The following is a 14,957-nucleotide window of genomic DNA, read 5'->3' as shown; positions in this document are numbered from 1 at the left end:
ACCATCTGGGTCATTGAGTTTGGGTACCGTAACTTCGCCCCTTTCCTAAATAACCGACTTCCACCTACCCTAAGGAATAAATTGATGTGCCATTTAGTTAAGGGTACTCTGTTCCTTTTACCCATTGCCCTCACAGGTTGAAAGGGAGATCTAACACCAAGAATCATTCGATCTCTGTCACAGTGATCTTAAAAAACTGAAAATACATAAACACATTTATTACTCTTTATGGAGGTACATATTACCAAAATATATCACTCAGATACATCTTTTTTCAAGGGATGTCCTAACCATGTTTAACACAAGCTGGGAAACTAAGCCTTGTTAATTGACCTATTGGAATGTTTCCATGGCACTGGGATTAACCTCAAAAGAGTTCAATGAGTCTTTAGTATCTACAGAGTAGACTGCAGGTCAGGGTCCTCCAACACCAGGCTCCATTGAATGAGCCACAAATACCACTTTCTATAGCACCGGATTTCCCATGTCAGTACCCCATCCAAGCACAAACCAGCAGTCTTAACCGTGCTTCAGAGATCAGAGTAGATCTGGCTGGTATGGCTGCAGATCCTTTTATACAAGCTAAGCAACTCGCAGATGGATTACCAGCAAGTCATTGTTTGCTTCTCAGGTGATAGGAGTTGGTCACATGTTGAGGATAACTTCCAATTAGATAAAGACACTCCAAAGGTAGCTGTGCTAATCTCTCTGGGATAGTTATAAAACAGCATCTTGACAGCGAAGCAGGAAAAACATTCTCCTTTTTTGCTCTGCTGTTACCTTATCAGAAAAGATATATATATTTCACAATTACATCTTTGCATCCTTAGCAATAGCTAATGGAAAAAGTAATCCCATTGTAAATGATTGTACCATTATGGTTAGGAAGAGACAGATCAGTATTTTTACAAATAAAATGAAAGTAGCCACAAATTCACTTCAAATATTCCACAACCCAGACAGGAAAGGCTTTGTTTAAGACACAAGCAGTAAACCATAAAAGGATTTAGGTTGCCAGGAACTCAGGTCTACCTGATTAACACTGGCGTGTATGACTTAATTTTCCAGGCATCATTACATCACTAATCAGGTCCATGAAAGAACTAATATGACAACCATAAAACATGGTAACCAAGGTATTTCACAGAACGAAAACAGAGCCGAAACTAAATTAACTTAGACCTTATTCATGAAGCAATTCGGGCCAGGGAAAGCATTTACTGACCTCTATAACCTAGATTAACAATATGTTTTTTTCGTTTACCTTATTAATATATAAAAACATTTTCTACTTCATCAGAACTTACAGTACAGTAGACAAGTGTTTTGTTAACATGAACCATTATTTTGTACACATCAGTTGAAGAAAGAAGCTATATTTATCAAGGGAAACATAAAGCAATACGGTCGTTGGGTCTCAAGTCTCAAAGCCTGTGCACTTGGTTAGACAGCAGACGCAAAGAACAGCCGTTGATCTTTCATCCTCCTTGGCTTGTATGTGAGTTAAAGTGGCAAGATGACATTCAAGAACATAAGAAAATGTATGAATGTGTGGAGGGCATTCAGCTCATCAATGCTCACGTGGTTCCTAGTAGCTGGTTTGTCTACAAATGTTGTCAAGTCGGTTCTTAAAGGAACCCAGCAATCCAACATCAACAGCATGGCTAGGCAACCCATTCCATATACCTCACCACTCCTTGTAACAAAAGTGTTTTCTACCCTCTGTCCTACTGTAAGTCCTCTGGTCATGGGGACTTCTGTTTTAAAACTATAACAATATATACCACACAGGGAGGTGAAAACAAGTAATGAGTTTACAACTAAAAGAACACAATGGGCCAGATTCTCAAAGCTACTTCAAACTGTCATTAGCACAATTTCTTCCAAAAGGGAAACGCACCAATTCCTATTCTACAATGAATAATAACCAAGATATGTTTCCTCACAAGCCCCGAAGTCAAATGTTGGCATTGTTTATTTCTGTTATTTAGCAATAACTCCAATTGAAGTGCAAGTGCACAGACTCACCAGGTGTCACAGTTTTATAACAAAGTTATAGTCAGTGAGAGTATCCTCAGGGGGGGGTGTAGGAAGTGTGTGAAATTCCCTTTACAAACAGCAGTAATTATTGTAATGGCTCTTATTCAAGTTTTAATATGTATTGGAACAGCTGTATAGCAGGTGCCATTTCAAAAGAGGGAAGAAAACAAATAGACAACAATAATGATAAAGTGTAGCGGGGGTGGGGGTGGTGAGAGTTGCATCTACAAGAGCAAAGCTGTTGCATGTTTCTAAAAAGTAGGTATATTGTAATGTTAAAGATGCACATGCATTTCCAGTAAAGTTCAAGTTGGATATTGTAAGTGTGTACAATGATTGTAGACGGTCTGATTGGGTATGTTTCTTACTTGAATCAAAACCGCATTTGTTTTGTGCATTTAAAGGACAATCTTTAATTGGGTATATGTAGTGGAGCCTGTCCTTTGGTCACAGATCTACTTTTTCCTTATGCTGATAGCTCAGATGTTGTATGTATTGCTGGCCTATGAGGGAAGCGTATATGTTTTAATAAATCAGCTTCTGCTATTTCAGCTGATTTAAGAAACCATTTCAGAGGGCGCCTTCATATTATCAGTGTTGTGGAAACTCTAACTGTATCCGTCATTTTGACATTTTCAGAGTAGAGCATCAAGTCTTCTTGAGTGGTAATCGAATCATTATGTGCTAAACAATAATACATGTATGTTTATAACATACAGCACCGATGTTGCATGCAGCTGATAGCGTGGCAGCTGAGTGTGTGAATATCCAGGAGGTGTGGTTCACTGTGCTCGCAATGTGGACTTTGAACAGAGGGCATCTTCATTTCATTGTGTTTCAAACGTTAGAAGTCTTACAAAATAAAATAAATAGCACACTGTCACCTGCAGCTAAAGATCCTGCAGGGGGTGGGCGGGAGCCCCGTGGGATCCGCCTGTCAATCATGGCGATGACACAGAGAGGTTGGGTGAGGGTCTGTCGCCTCTCTCTCTCTCTCTCCGAGTGTTCGGGAAGCGGACCTTGGGGGGTCGATCGACCAATAAAAATGACTCTTTGCTGGTCCTTCGCTCTTGCGAAACGACAGTAGGAGTGGAGTTCGTAGACCTGGAGTAAACAAAATAAAACATGACCGCCAGTGTTTGGAACGAGAAAAGAGGGCAAGCAAGCCCGGCTGAGGAAGACAGCCTCTACAAAAGATGTAATACTTTCTTACATACCCGAATGGGATATAGACAGTTTAGTTGAAGTCTGGGCAACCCTGTGAGTGATAGTGAGGGAACAGCAAAACATAACTGAGACCCGAGCCGCACCGAATAGCAGAGTCTGCGGGACGCTGGAAGAAGCAGCACCTTTTGTTTGTAGTTTTGTTATTCTGTTTTATTTTCCTTTTTTCTTTCGCATTCTGCTTTGAATATTATTTTCAGCACCTGCGTGTGCACAATAAATTGCCTGACCAACAAACCTTACCATTGTTGGTATTGTTCGTCCGCGGTTCAACGGTGCTCCCTTCTGCCTTAAATAAAAATTGGACGTTGGTGAGGCAATCTCTCTGTCTCCCGTGTGTTTAGTGAAACCCCACACCCTTCAACAGAGTGGCTGTTCATTTCTAGTTCCCTCTGCCACAGTTATATATCAGCCTAAGTATTTTTATCAGTTAAAACCAGCATGGGGCTCCCGAGTGGCGCATCCAGTAAAGGCGCTCCTCGCAGGATGTGCCCTATAGCCTGGAGATCGCTGGTTCGAATCCAGGCTATGTCACAGCTGACCGTGACCGAGAGTTCCTACAATTGGCTGAGCGCTGCCAGGGTAGGGAGGGCTTAGGTCGGCAGGGGAATCCACGGCTCACCGCGCATCAGCGACCCCTGTGGCCGATAGGGCGCCTGTGGCTCTGCAGCGGAGCCGCCAGATCTGTGTTGTCCACAATAAAGGGAAACTTGCTCCAAAGTGGCAGATCACTAGATGGCAGTAGCTCTTATTTCTATAGAGACATTTGAGGATGATCTAGCCAAGTTACATGTATCTATTCCAATACTCTTCCTGTTCAATTACAGATTTCCACAAAGATAGACAGTCGGACAAGCCGAGAACCTCCCTGGCAATGGTTAAGCATCACCAGCGAGTGGAATATTAGAATGTCTCGGGAGTACTGTAGGCTCACAGCTTACACATTCTCATATATACAAACAACAATATCAGATACACATACTCTACTCTGTGTTTGAAAGTCACTGTATCCCATGCTTATTCTATGTATTTAGCGATTACTTTTCTGTGTTTTTATTTTGCTTTGCTACACTTTGCTATTCTTTTACCATGAAATATCGTGCACTGATTTGTATAGTATGAGAGAAAAAGGTACATTTGTGGTGTTGAAGCAGATGTCTAAAGCCACCTAAGTCTTGGACAAAGTGATCACAAGGCCCAAACCCACAATGTTTTACAGACCAGTATTTGAATAGGTTGTAGTCTTCAGCTAGACTCAAACCAGAAAAACTTATTGGGTGACTTGACCAAAGGAGACAAATAGGCATTGTAAAGGGTTAACATTAAGTGACCTGTAAATAAATGACTCCAGTAACGTATTGGTGATTATTTTAAGCTATGTCATTATAATAACTACATTTACACATTTAAAAATGCAGATTTGTTCAGACAAACTCAATAGTTCCAATTTTTGAGTAATTACCAAATTATCTATTTTTTGTTTCTCAGGTTCATTACAGAAAGTGACAACATGCCGGAAGTCAAAACCAAAGTTTCAAAAGTACTCAACAAGACCACCCCCGGCTTGCAGATATGGAGGATAGAGGTAAGAGGTAGTTTTGAGATGGTGACATAATTACTGCAAGACCCTCTTGAATGGATTAAGTTAGACCTTTAGTAAATAATACATAAGGCCTGCTATTAATAAAACCAGTTTAAAACACATATATAATTTAGGTATATATTTGTAACAAAAGTGTAAAGCACCTACATTTCAACAGTTTCATGGTTTGTAATATTAGTGTTACAAAATTATCAATTGAGGTTCCCATTTAAGTGTTCATACCAGGGAGGCCTGTACTGTGTGGACTGTGGGTGTAGTTTTGCATCCTGAGCTGCAGGCTCTGTGGACTAGATTGACAGTGCAAGGGATAATTCAAAACCCAGAAATATACAGGGGCTGAGGGCTCACCAACGCATCCAAATAATAATAATACAAATATGTGTATATTTGTTATTCAGAACAGGAATACAAAAATGGTATTCAACAGCTACAAATGGCAACCTACAGCACTTTATACATAATACAATTCTTAAAGTAAATGTTGACAGGTATGAAAGTTTACTAATGTGTTGCTTGCCTTTGTTTTGTACAAGTTTTCTTTTCTGGTACTGTTTACTTTCTTTTTGGCTGTTTGAACATTAAAATAATTATACAACTCCCTTGCAATCCAACCATATCAGTATTCTTACTGCTAGCTTTGTTTATCTTTTAAAAACAGTTTTTTACCTCTGATAAAAATGTCCTGGTAGACCCTTTGTCATTTAACAATGGCAGCTATTTCTGCACAGTATGTATGTAGGGGTGTCTGTAATATAACATTTTTACCCCAGGACCATGCATATGAACAAGATTTATGAAAACATGTGTTAAGCAATTTCAGTCATATCATCCAACTCCTTGAACCCAGTTATTCATTTTAAACAACATGACATTAGCGTTAACAGGCATAACATCCATGCTTCTTTTTGTGCTGATTTCTGGTTGTTTTGAATCCCTTAGCAACAATTGGTAAAGATAATGCATCAGATTAATGGAAAACTTGCACACAACCTATACATATTTCCTTTAAGTTGAAGTGAGAACAGCAATGTCTTTTATTGAGATCTTCAATCTCCAATTGTTTTGAATTTTTCGGCCCACAAAGGAGAATGGAGTCATTGTACAGGACTTTAATACATATTGTGTTTTTTTACTTTAAATCAAATGTAATACAGTACATGCAGGTGTTAATCATACAATCCAAGCTGGTCTTTTTATGTTCCAGGACATGGCGATGGTCCCTGTCCCTCCAAAATCCTATGGGAACTTCTTTGAAGGAGACAGCTACATCCTTTTATCAGTAGGTATTTCATAAAACATTATGCAGTGCTCCCCCTTCATACGGCTGTAGTCAGGAGCCCTGGGCATAATGAGGAACGATTTGTGTTCCGCTATAACAAGAACACACGTGCTAGTGTAATGGCATTATGGGGAAAATGGGAGGCATGACTATACCACCTTATAACGTGTTCTGTGGGATAAAGGTCCTATTTATGACGTGGGAGCACTGCACCATAAATATTGTGAATGCTTGTTCCAAAATGTGCATACTGTAAACACCCCTCTTATTTGCGGGACCTTTATTTCATTTATTGAATTAAATGGCTGGAAATTGTGCTACTGTGTACTGCATACTACAGTCACAGTATGTCTAAGTTTCAGTTTCTTGGCAATCACAATATAAGAAGCTGCAGATAAAACGTATACAGTATTTTTTGTTAATATTCCTGGTTCTGTATTGGAACTCAATTTACATGACCACTTTCAGGTGATTCAGAGTTTTTGTCAATGTTACTGTCCTGTCAGATTAGATCACACCAGAGCCATTTCAGACCCCTCTCAATATGAACCATGTTGCTGTTTTCTTTGTTTCAACAGTATAAGTGGCTGAGGGACATTTATTTGGCTAAATCTATTATTTATATATATATATATATATATATATATATATATATATATATATATATATATATATATATATATGTTATGACAAGTAGATAAGTTTCAACTAATCATTGCAATGGTTCCCAGTTATTATTTATTTATTTCTTAGCAGACGCCCTTACCCAGGGCGGCTTACAGTTGTAATCCATGCACGTTACCCTCCAACGTTAGGCCCGTTTTATCCCACTCAGACCACAAGGTAATTTTCCCATCTTCAGATATATGTCCAATGGGTTATCCATTTACCAAGAATAAACTGGTGGTATTTTTTTTTTTCATTTTACCTTATTATCTGCAATGGGGAAGGCCAAGACTGGTACAAGATTCAATGGAGGTACCCAAACAATCATTAGGCGAGTGGTCTGTGTAGGTAAGAAGGGCTATGAATGTCCCACCCCCACATGAAGATTGGGATTCAGTGTAAATAAATTAAAAAAATGCAATCATTCATACTACACAGGAGTAAGATAGGTAGCATATCTGTAGTGCAGGTTTGCTTTCCTTTTCAGTGTTATTATTCTAACAGTTTTCTTGACTCTTTTCCAGTTGGGTTTAACTAGCACATTTTCTCTCCTCACAGACTCACAAAACTGGCAATAATTTCAGATATGATATTCACTACTGGCTGGGCAAAGTCTCCTCTCAGGATGAGCAGGGAGCGGCTGCCATCTACACCACCCAGATAGACGATCACCTGGGAGGGGTGGCTGTGCAGCACCGGGAGGTGCAGGGCAGTGAGAGTCAGACCTTCAGGGGGTACTTCAAACAAGGCATCATGTGAGAAGGGGGGGGGGGGGGGGGGAGGGAGTAACACATTCCTGTATATAATGTAATCACAAGACAGAGCCACAGCCGACCTGGATATAGAACTGAAAAAATCAAAATGAGGAGTAAACTTGAAAAAGTGGGATAAAGTCATACAATTCCAGTTCTATATATTATCTGTATATCTTTTTTTTACTTTTTATTGCCCCATTCTCGTCTCAAACTAGGGATTTTTCTATAATAATGTAGTTTACTCGTTTTCTGTAAAAGACATGTTAACCTTGAAATGCATTTGGTTTTACAAAGGTGAAGATATCTAATGACATAAAAGAACGCATGTTAACGCTTTCATGCAAGAACAGATTCTTCAGACACCTGAACTTTCTATTATATGCATTTTCACACAGTGTTCCAAACTTATCAGCAATGGAGCAGTTAAATCGAAAGCCTTCTTGTATGGATCAATGTAATTGTCTGTCTCTGTGGGGGCAGTTATTACTGGAGTTCACTACAGGGCTGTTTAATTAACACATGATCCAATGTGCACTTTCATAATGCAGATACACATTTGTAAGCAGTGTCTGTGCAATAAAATATTACTATTACTTCATTGGTAAAGCTTAAATATAAATTATCGCTTGTAATTATAAAGCATTTTTCTAATGAAAAGCATTTATTTTAATTTCAACCAATTATATGCGGAAGATGACTCAACGTTGGACAACACGGTTAACGACTTAGGAATGGAAATGGATATGAGAATGGAGAGTACTTCACAAAAGACTAGTTCAAGATCTGCAGTTAGCAAAGACATGGAACTCCAGGTTTGTGTCTGCGGCTGGAGCAAGGCGACAATGGTCAGGGGTTTGAAGATTCATGAAGGGAGAATGAAATCCTTGAGGTAGAAGTCAGTCAGTCAAACACATACAGATTCAAAAAGGCAGGAGCCGTGTCAATTCCTTCAGACATCCCACCTATCAATCCACCAGAATACTAAATGGAGGACTGTGCACCTAAGTGGAAAGAAGTAGAGCAAGCTGTGAAAAAAGCAAGGGCGTCATCATCTCTAGGGCCTAATGGAGTTCCGTACAGAGTGTACAAGAGTGCTTCTAGAGTTCTATGAATCCTGTGGAAATTGATGAAAGTGGCATTGGAAAAACAGGTTGTACCAAGAGCATGGTGCCGAGCAGGTGGAGTCTTTATACCAAAAGAAAAAGATTCTACAAGCATCAATCAGTTTCGCCCTATTATTATTATTATTATTATTATTATTATTATTTATTTCTTAGCAGACACCCTTATCTAGGGTGACTTACAATCGTAAGCAAATACATTTCAAGTGTTACAGTACAAGTAATAATACTACAGTACAAGTAATAATAATATATTACTGCAAGACCCTCTTGAATGGATTAAGTTAGACCTTTAGTAAATAATACATAAGGCCTGCTATTAATATTTCCCTATTAAACGTAGAAAGCAAGATTTTCTTCAGCATTATTGCTCAGATATTGTCAACTTACCTATTAAAGAACTGCTTAATTGACACTTCAGTACAAAAGGCGGGCATTCCAGGTTTCCCAGGATGCTTAGAACACATCAGCGTGATCTGGCAACAAATTCAGTCAGCTAAAAAGGAGAAGAAGGAGCTCCATGTCACATTCCTGGATTTGGCTAATGCATATGGTTAAGTGCCACATTAACTTCTTTGGGCAGGATTCGATTTTTTCAGTGTACCGAAGACAATAACAAATTTAGTGAAAGCCTACTTTGGAGATTTGCAATTTTGTTTTTCAATTTCAGAATTCAGCACTACATGGCAATGCTTAGAAGTTGGAATAATGGCAGGATGCACCATTTCTCAACTGGATTTTACCATGGCAATGGAAGTAATTATTAGGTCATCAAAATGGGTAGTGGGAGGAGAGCGCTTGGCTTCTGGAATGCAACTACCACCAATTCGATCATACATGGATGACATGACAACCTAGACTACAACAGTAGCCTGCACTAATCGGTTATTGGACAAATTAACCAATAACATTGAATGGGCCCGAACGCCAGAGAAGCCAGTGAGAAGTCTTTGGAGATGGTACGACGGGGATCTAAAGGACACAGTTCGTGTGGGAGAAGTTAGACAACAAGCAGCGGAAGGGTTGAAGAGCATAGACAGCAGCGCTTTACTGGGCAAACTGAAACTCTGGTGCTTTCAGTTTGGTCTACTGCCAAGGCTGCTGTGGCCACTGACTGTGTACAAGGTTTCTTTGACAACAGTTGAGAAGCTGGAAGCTTTAATCAGTTCATACGTCAGGAAATAGTTTAGAATTCCACACTGCCTCAGCAGAGTGGGACTTTATGGTAAAGGAATACTGCAGCTACCAGTCTCTGCTCTAACCGAGGAGTTTAAGGTCCAAATGGAAATGACATTAATAAATTCACGCGACAAATTAGTAGGGGAAGCAGCACCTGTGTTGAAAACTGGAAGAAAGTGGGCGGCAAAGAAAGCCATGGAAGATGCAAAGCCTGCCTTTCGAATCGGTGATAATATGGGGCAAGTTCCACATGGAAGAGGGGGTCTTGGCACAAGACAACCCCAGCTGAACAGCGGGAGCTGGTAGTCAATGAGGTGCAAAAGCAGAAGGAGAGGATTTTATGTGTAAAGGCTGTTTCCCTGGCCAAGCAGGGAGAATGGATGAGATGGGAGAGTGTGGAACAACGCAAGATCGGCTGGCAAGACCTATGGACAATGGAACAGAGCAGGATCAGTTTCCTCATCAGATCAACATATGATGTTCTCCCATCACTACAGAACCTAAACCTCATGTCCTTTGTGTTCATCACCTGCAACATAAAGGCACATTTTGACAGGATGTAAGGTGGGTCTTAGCCAAGGACAGTTTACTTGGCGCCATGACCAGGTGCTGCAATGTTTGGCCTTAGCATTGGAAGACAAGCGTAACATGACCAATAAGTTGCCACCAGTTCCATCAAAGCATTACACACAAAAGACAATATTCCTCCATCCAGGAGAGCAACCACCAAGAAAAGGTGTTAAAACCAAGCCTCGCCCAGGACAACTGGAAGCTGCTAGAGAAAATGCTGGCAGATGTTGGTCAACTGCTTATTTTTCCACCTGAGATTGCTACCACTAACCTTTGACTAGACATTGTCTTATGGTCTGGATCAGCATTCCTTGTTCATCTGGTAGAGTTAACAGTGCCATGGAAGGATGCTGTGGATGAGGTGTATGAGAGGAAGAAACTGTGGTATGCTCAACTAGCTACTGAAGCGGAACAGCGAGGATGGAGAGTCCGGGTTTACCCAGTGGAGGTGGGTTGTTGAGGATTTGTGGCACACTCTACAACCCTCTCATAGATGTTGGGTTCAGTGGTCAAGAGTGAAGAACTTATCTGAAGCAGCAGAAAGGAGCAGCAACTGGCTGTGGTTGAGATGGAAAGATTCTGGCTGGGGATCTCAAGCACAACAGAAAGAAAGCAACGCTGATGTACAGGTAAGTAAGCTGGGCTGAGTTGAGTGGGGGATGGAGGTGGGTGATGCTGGGATTGTCGAGCCCTCTTGAGGTGTCGTGGGCTAGTCAATGAAACACTGAGGATGGAAGGTGCCCACTTGAAGACCCCAGAGATGTACCCTACTTAGATCAATCCAGACGGTTGTCATACTGATGCGCTGGGGAGACCACACTGTGGTTGATCCCCGGAGCCAGCATCACAGCAGTTGTGTGTGCTGGTGCGCTGGGGAGATACAATAAGCTGATCCCTGGAGCCAGCATTACACTTCAGCCACCAACACCAGGCAGAAGGATATCTACATCTGACCTGGGGATCTCTGGCACTGCTCTGGCCTGGTTCTCCTCCTACCTCTCCAACCGCACTTACCAGGTAACCTGGCGTGGAGCAACCTCCACACCTCACCCTCTCTTAACTGGAGTCCCCCAAGGGTCAGTCTTGGGTCCTCTCCTGTTCTCTCTCTACACCCGCTCCCTGGGCCCCCTCATCGCATCCTATGGTTTCTCATACCATTTCTATGCTGATGATCAGATTTTCCTCTCCTTCCCCACCTCTGACTCCACCATCTCCTCCCGTATCTCTACCTGTCTGTCTGCTATTTCCTCCTGGATGCACTCGCATCACCTCAAACTCAACCTCTATAAATCTGACCTCCTTTTCTTTCCCTCCTCCTCCCCTCCTCTGATCTCTCTATCTCTGTTCCTCTGGAATCTACCACACTCTCTCCCTCTTCCTCCGCTAAGAACCTTGGAGTCACCCAGGACCCCTGCCTCTCTTATTCCCAGCACATCTCCACTCTGGCACGCACTTGCCGATTCTTCCTGAGCAACATCCGAAGAATCCGACCCTTCCTCACCAACTATGCTACCCAGCTCCTGGTCCAGGCCCTGGTACTCTCCCGCCTAGACTACTGCAACTCCCTCCTGGCTGGCCTCCCTGCGTCCGCCACCCGTCCGCTCCAGCTCATCCAGAACTCTGCTGCTCGCCTGGTGTTCTCTCTACCTCGCTTCGCCCACGCTACTCCACTACTCCGCTCGCTCCACTGGCTCCCGATCACCGCTCGCATCCAGTTCAAGACTCTTGTACTAGCCTACAGATGCCTTGACCAGACTGCACCCAGCTACCTCCAGACCCTCATCTCTCCCTACACCCCCACTCGACCTCTCCGCTCCGCCTGCACTAGAAGACTGGCTCTACCTCCGCTACGCTCCCCTGCCTCCCGAGCCCGCTCCTTCTCCACCCTTGCTCCGCAGTGGTGGAACGACCTTCCTACAGATGTCAGGACTGCCCAGTCCCTGACCACATTCCGGCGCCTCCTTAAGACTCACCTCTTCAAACAGCACCAGTAGAACTCCTCTGTTTGTATCCTGGGACACTATCACCCTTCATTTAAATATGCTTTATTTTGCTCTTATCTGCCCCCTATTTTACTGCATTTAATCCTGTACTTCAGAATATTGTAATCTGCCAAGTGTTTAACCTGTAGTATTTTGTACTTAATCATATCCTGATGTAACTATCACTATTTAATCATATCCTGATGTAACTTTCACTATTATCTGCTGTATTATTGAATTGTGGTTTGTCACACTTGAAAAAATTATTGTATTTCTTGCTCTTATTGTATGACTTGTATTGTAACACTTGAATGTATTTGTATTTGCTTGCGATTGTAAGTCGCCCTGGATAAGGGCGTCTGCTAAGAAATAAATAATAATAATAATAATAATGAAAAGAAACACAAATGGATGGAGCTGCAGATGGATCACATTAGTTTACTGTAAAGTTACATCTTAGTTGGTGCTTATCATGGTGAGAGCCAAGTTCAAATCAGCATGAAGTTTTAACATTTACAGTCATGTAATGAAAATCATTTTTTAATAATTTTAAATCAAAGCATTTACTTATTTAATTTTAATATTTGACTATGTTATTGTCTGTTGAGATGTATCATCTTTTTTGGTATATTTGGTATCTACTTTTCCATTTGATATTTTAATGCAAACTCAATCAGTGCGTGATGAGTCTTCCTTCCTTTCCGCAGCTACAAACAGGGTGGGGTAGCCTCTGGAATGAAGCATGTGGAAACCAACACCTACAATATCAAGCGCCTGCTGCATGTCAAAGGCAAAAAGCATGTGGTTGCAGGAGAGGTGAGCAGGAGCCTAGCATTCAGTTTGTTTTCATTACTGCCTATAGTTAGCAATGGAAACTTAAATTTTATAGTGTGTTTACACTTACAACTCCCTCCAGAGGTACCTTAAACTTCACTGGAGTAAAAGATTATTTTCATTTGATTTCCTGTTGTCAGGTGGCAAGATAAGCCATATCAGCAAAACGTCCATTGAAATCTCTAACATTGCTTGCTGTCACGGCCTATTCCCTGTGCAGGTTGAGGTGAGCTGGAACAGCTTCAATAAGGGTGATGTGTTCCTGCTCGACCTGGGGAATGGGATCATTCAGTGGAACGGACCCGAAAGCAACCGCATGGAGAGAATCAAGGTAACCCAACTCTCTCCATGTAGCAACTTCAACTCCAATCAAACTTCAACTCCAAATTGCAGAACTGACCCATGGTAAATGTGGAGTAAAGCACAGTGAGCAGATACTCTGTTCTCCAGGATCCATAAAGGTTTAGAGTCAGTTCCTTGTGAAATATCAGTGTTTTCTAGTTTTTTGTCCAGTCAAGGGACTCCAGGGGTCAGTTCTATGCCGGTGGTCTTCAAGTTTGACTGTGAAGCACCCTATTGTGAGGCAAAAAGGCAACTTTTTCAAAGAGGAATAAAAAAAAAACATCAATAATAAGTCCATAAAATATTTTAGGTTCATCTTTCAGTTTATTGTCTCTACGCCCCCACAACATCTTTCTGTCTGCCTGCCTGTTCATCCCATTATCACTGTATCCATCTGTATAACTGCCTGTCTATCCGTGTACGCCAGCTCACAACATATATAGTTATGTCTATCAATGTGCCTGTCTATTTATACATATGGCCATCCTTCATGATCTGTCTGTGGGTGTGTCCATCCACTCACCGTTCCTGTGTGTGCAGGGGATGAACCTGGCTAAGGATATCCGAGATCGCGAGCGTGGCGGGCGGGCGAAGGTGGCAGTGGTGGATGGGGAGAACGAGAGAGACTCCCCGGAGCTGATGAAACTCCTGAATGAAGTTCTCGGGGTGAGGAAGGACATTAAGGCAGCCATCCCCGATGATGTGGTCGATCACAAGCTGAAAACAGCTGTCAAGCTCTTCCAGTGAGTACCTGCGTCACAGAGAGAATAACTGTAAATTACTTGAACCTATGAAGTGCCAGTGGCAAAGATCCTCACCACTCCTTATAGTGCTGTCACATAAAGGTCAAATACAGGAAAGGGAAAGAAAAAACTACTTTTTCTGATACCCATTATGGAGGACTCTTCATTTTTGGTTTTTATTTTTGATCACGTGATTTTACTTTGTTTTGAGCTGACTCCATTCAATTAAACTCTTGGAAAAGTGTTGATTGTGAAACAAGTTCACTTCATTTTTTTCTCCCGTAACTTGATTGAGACTATGATTCTGTTTCATTGATGATGTAAAAATAAAAGGCATCTCCTTGTTTTAAACTGATTTAATTAAACCATAATTAAGAGGAAACTATTATTTGCAAAACAGGTTATAACATTTTTGAAAGGAGCTACCTTTTTTTACATTATCAATGAAACAGAATCATAGTCTCATTCAAGTTACAGGAAAAAAAAAACAACAACAGTAATCTTGTTTCACAATCAACGCTTTTTAAAGAGTCTAATTAAGAAACAGAGTCGGCTCAATATAACTTTAAAGGGACATCATGTGACCTAAAATAAAAAATGAAAAGCCCTACTAATATGA

General features: G+C 41.3%; 1 protein-coding gene across 1 annotated transcript in view; it reads left to right on the top strand.

Annotated features, from left to right (window-relative positions):
- The window catches only part of LOC117426246 (villin-1), a 37,677-nt gene that overhangs the window by 5,555 nt on the left and 17,165 nt on the right, over positions 1 to 14,957 (top strand). Inside the window, exons 3-8 of the mRNA XM_059033444.1 lie at positions 4,753 to 4,849; positions 6,072 to 6,146; positions 7,371 to 7,567; positions 13,127 to 13,235; positions 13,474 to 13,584; positions 14,136 to 14,338. Coding sequence (XP_058889427.1) covers positions 4,775 to 4,849; positions 6,072 to 6,146; positions 7,371 to 7,567; positions 13,127 to 13,235; positions 13,474 to 13,584; positions 14,136 to 14,338 — 770 coding nt within the window. The 5' untranslated portion in view covers positions 4,753 to 4,774. The remainder of the gene's footprint in view (positions 1 to 4,752; positions 4,850 to 6,071; positions 6,147 to 7,370; positions 7,568 to 13,126; positions 13,236 to 13,473; positions 13,585 to 14,135; positions 14,339 to 14,957) is intronic.

The sequence above is a fragment of the Acipenser ruthenus genome, chromosome 11 (genome assembly GCF_902713425.1).
Source record: "Acipenser ruthenus chromosome 11, fAciRut3.2 maternal haplotype, whole genome shotgun sequence".
Taxonomy (NCBI): domain Eukaryota; kingdom Metazoa; phylum Chordata; class Actinopteri; order Acipenseriformes; family Acipenseridae; genus Acipenser; species Acipenser ruthenus.
This window is presented reverse-complemented; position numbering and strand designations above follow the sequence as displayed.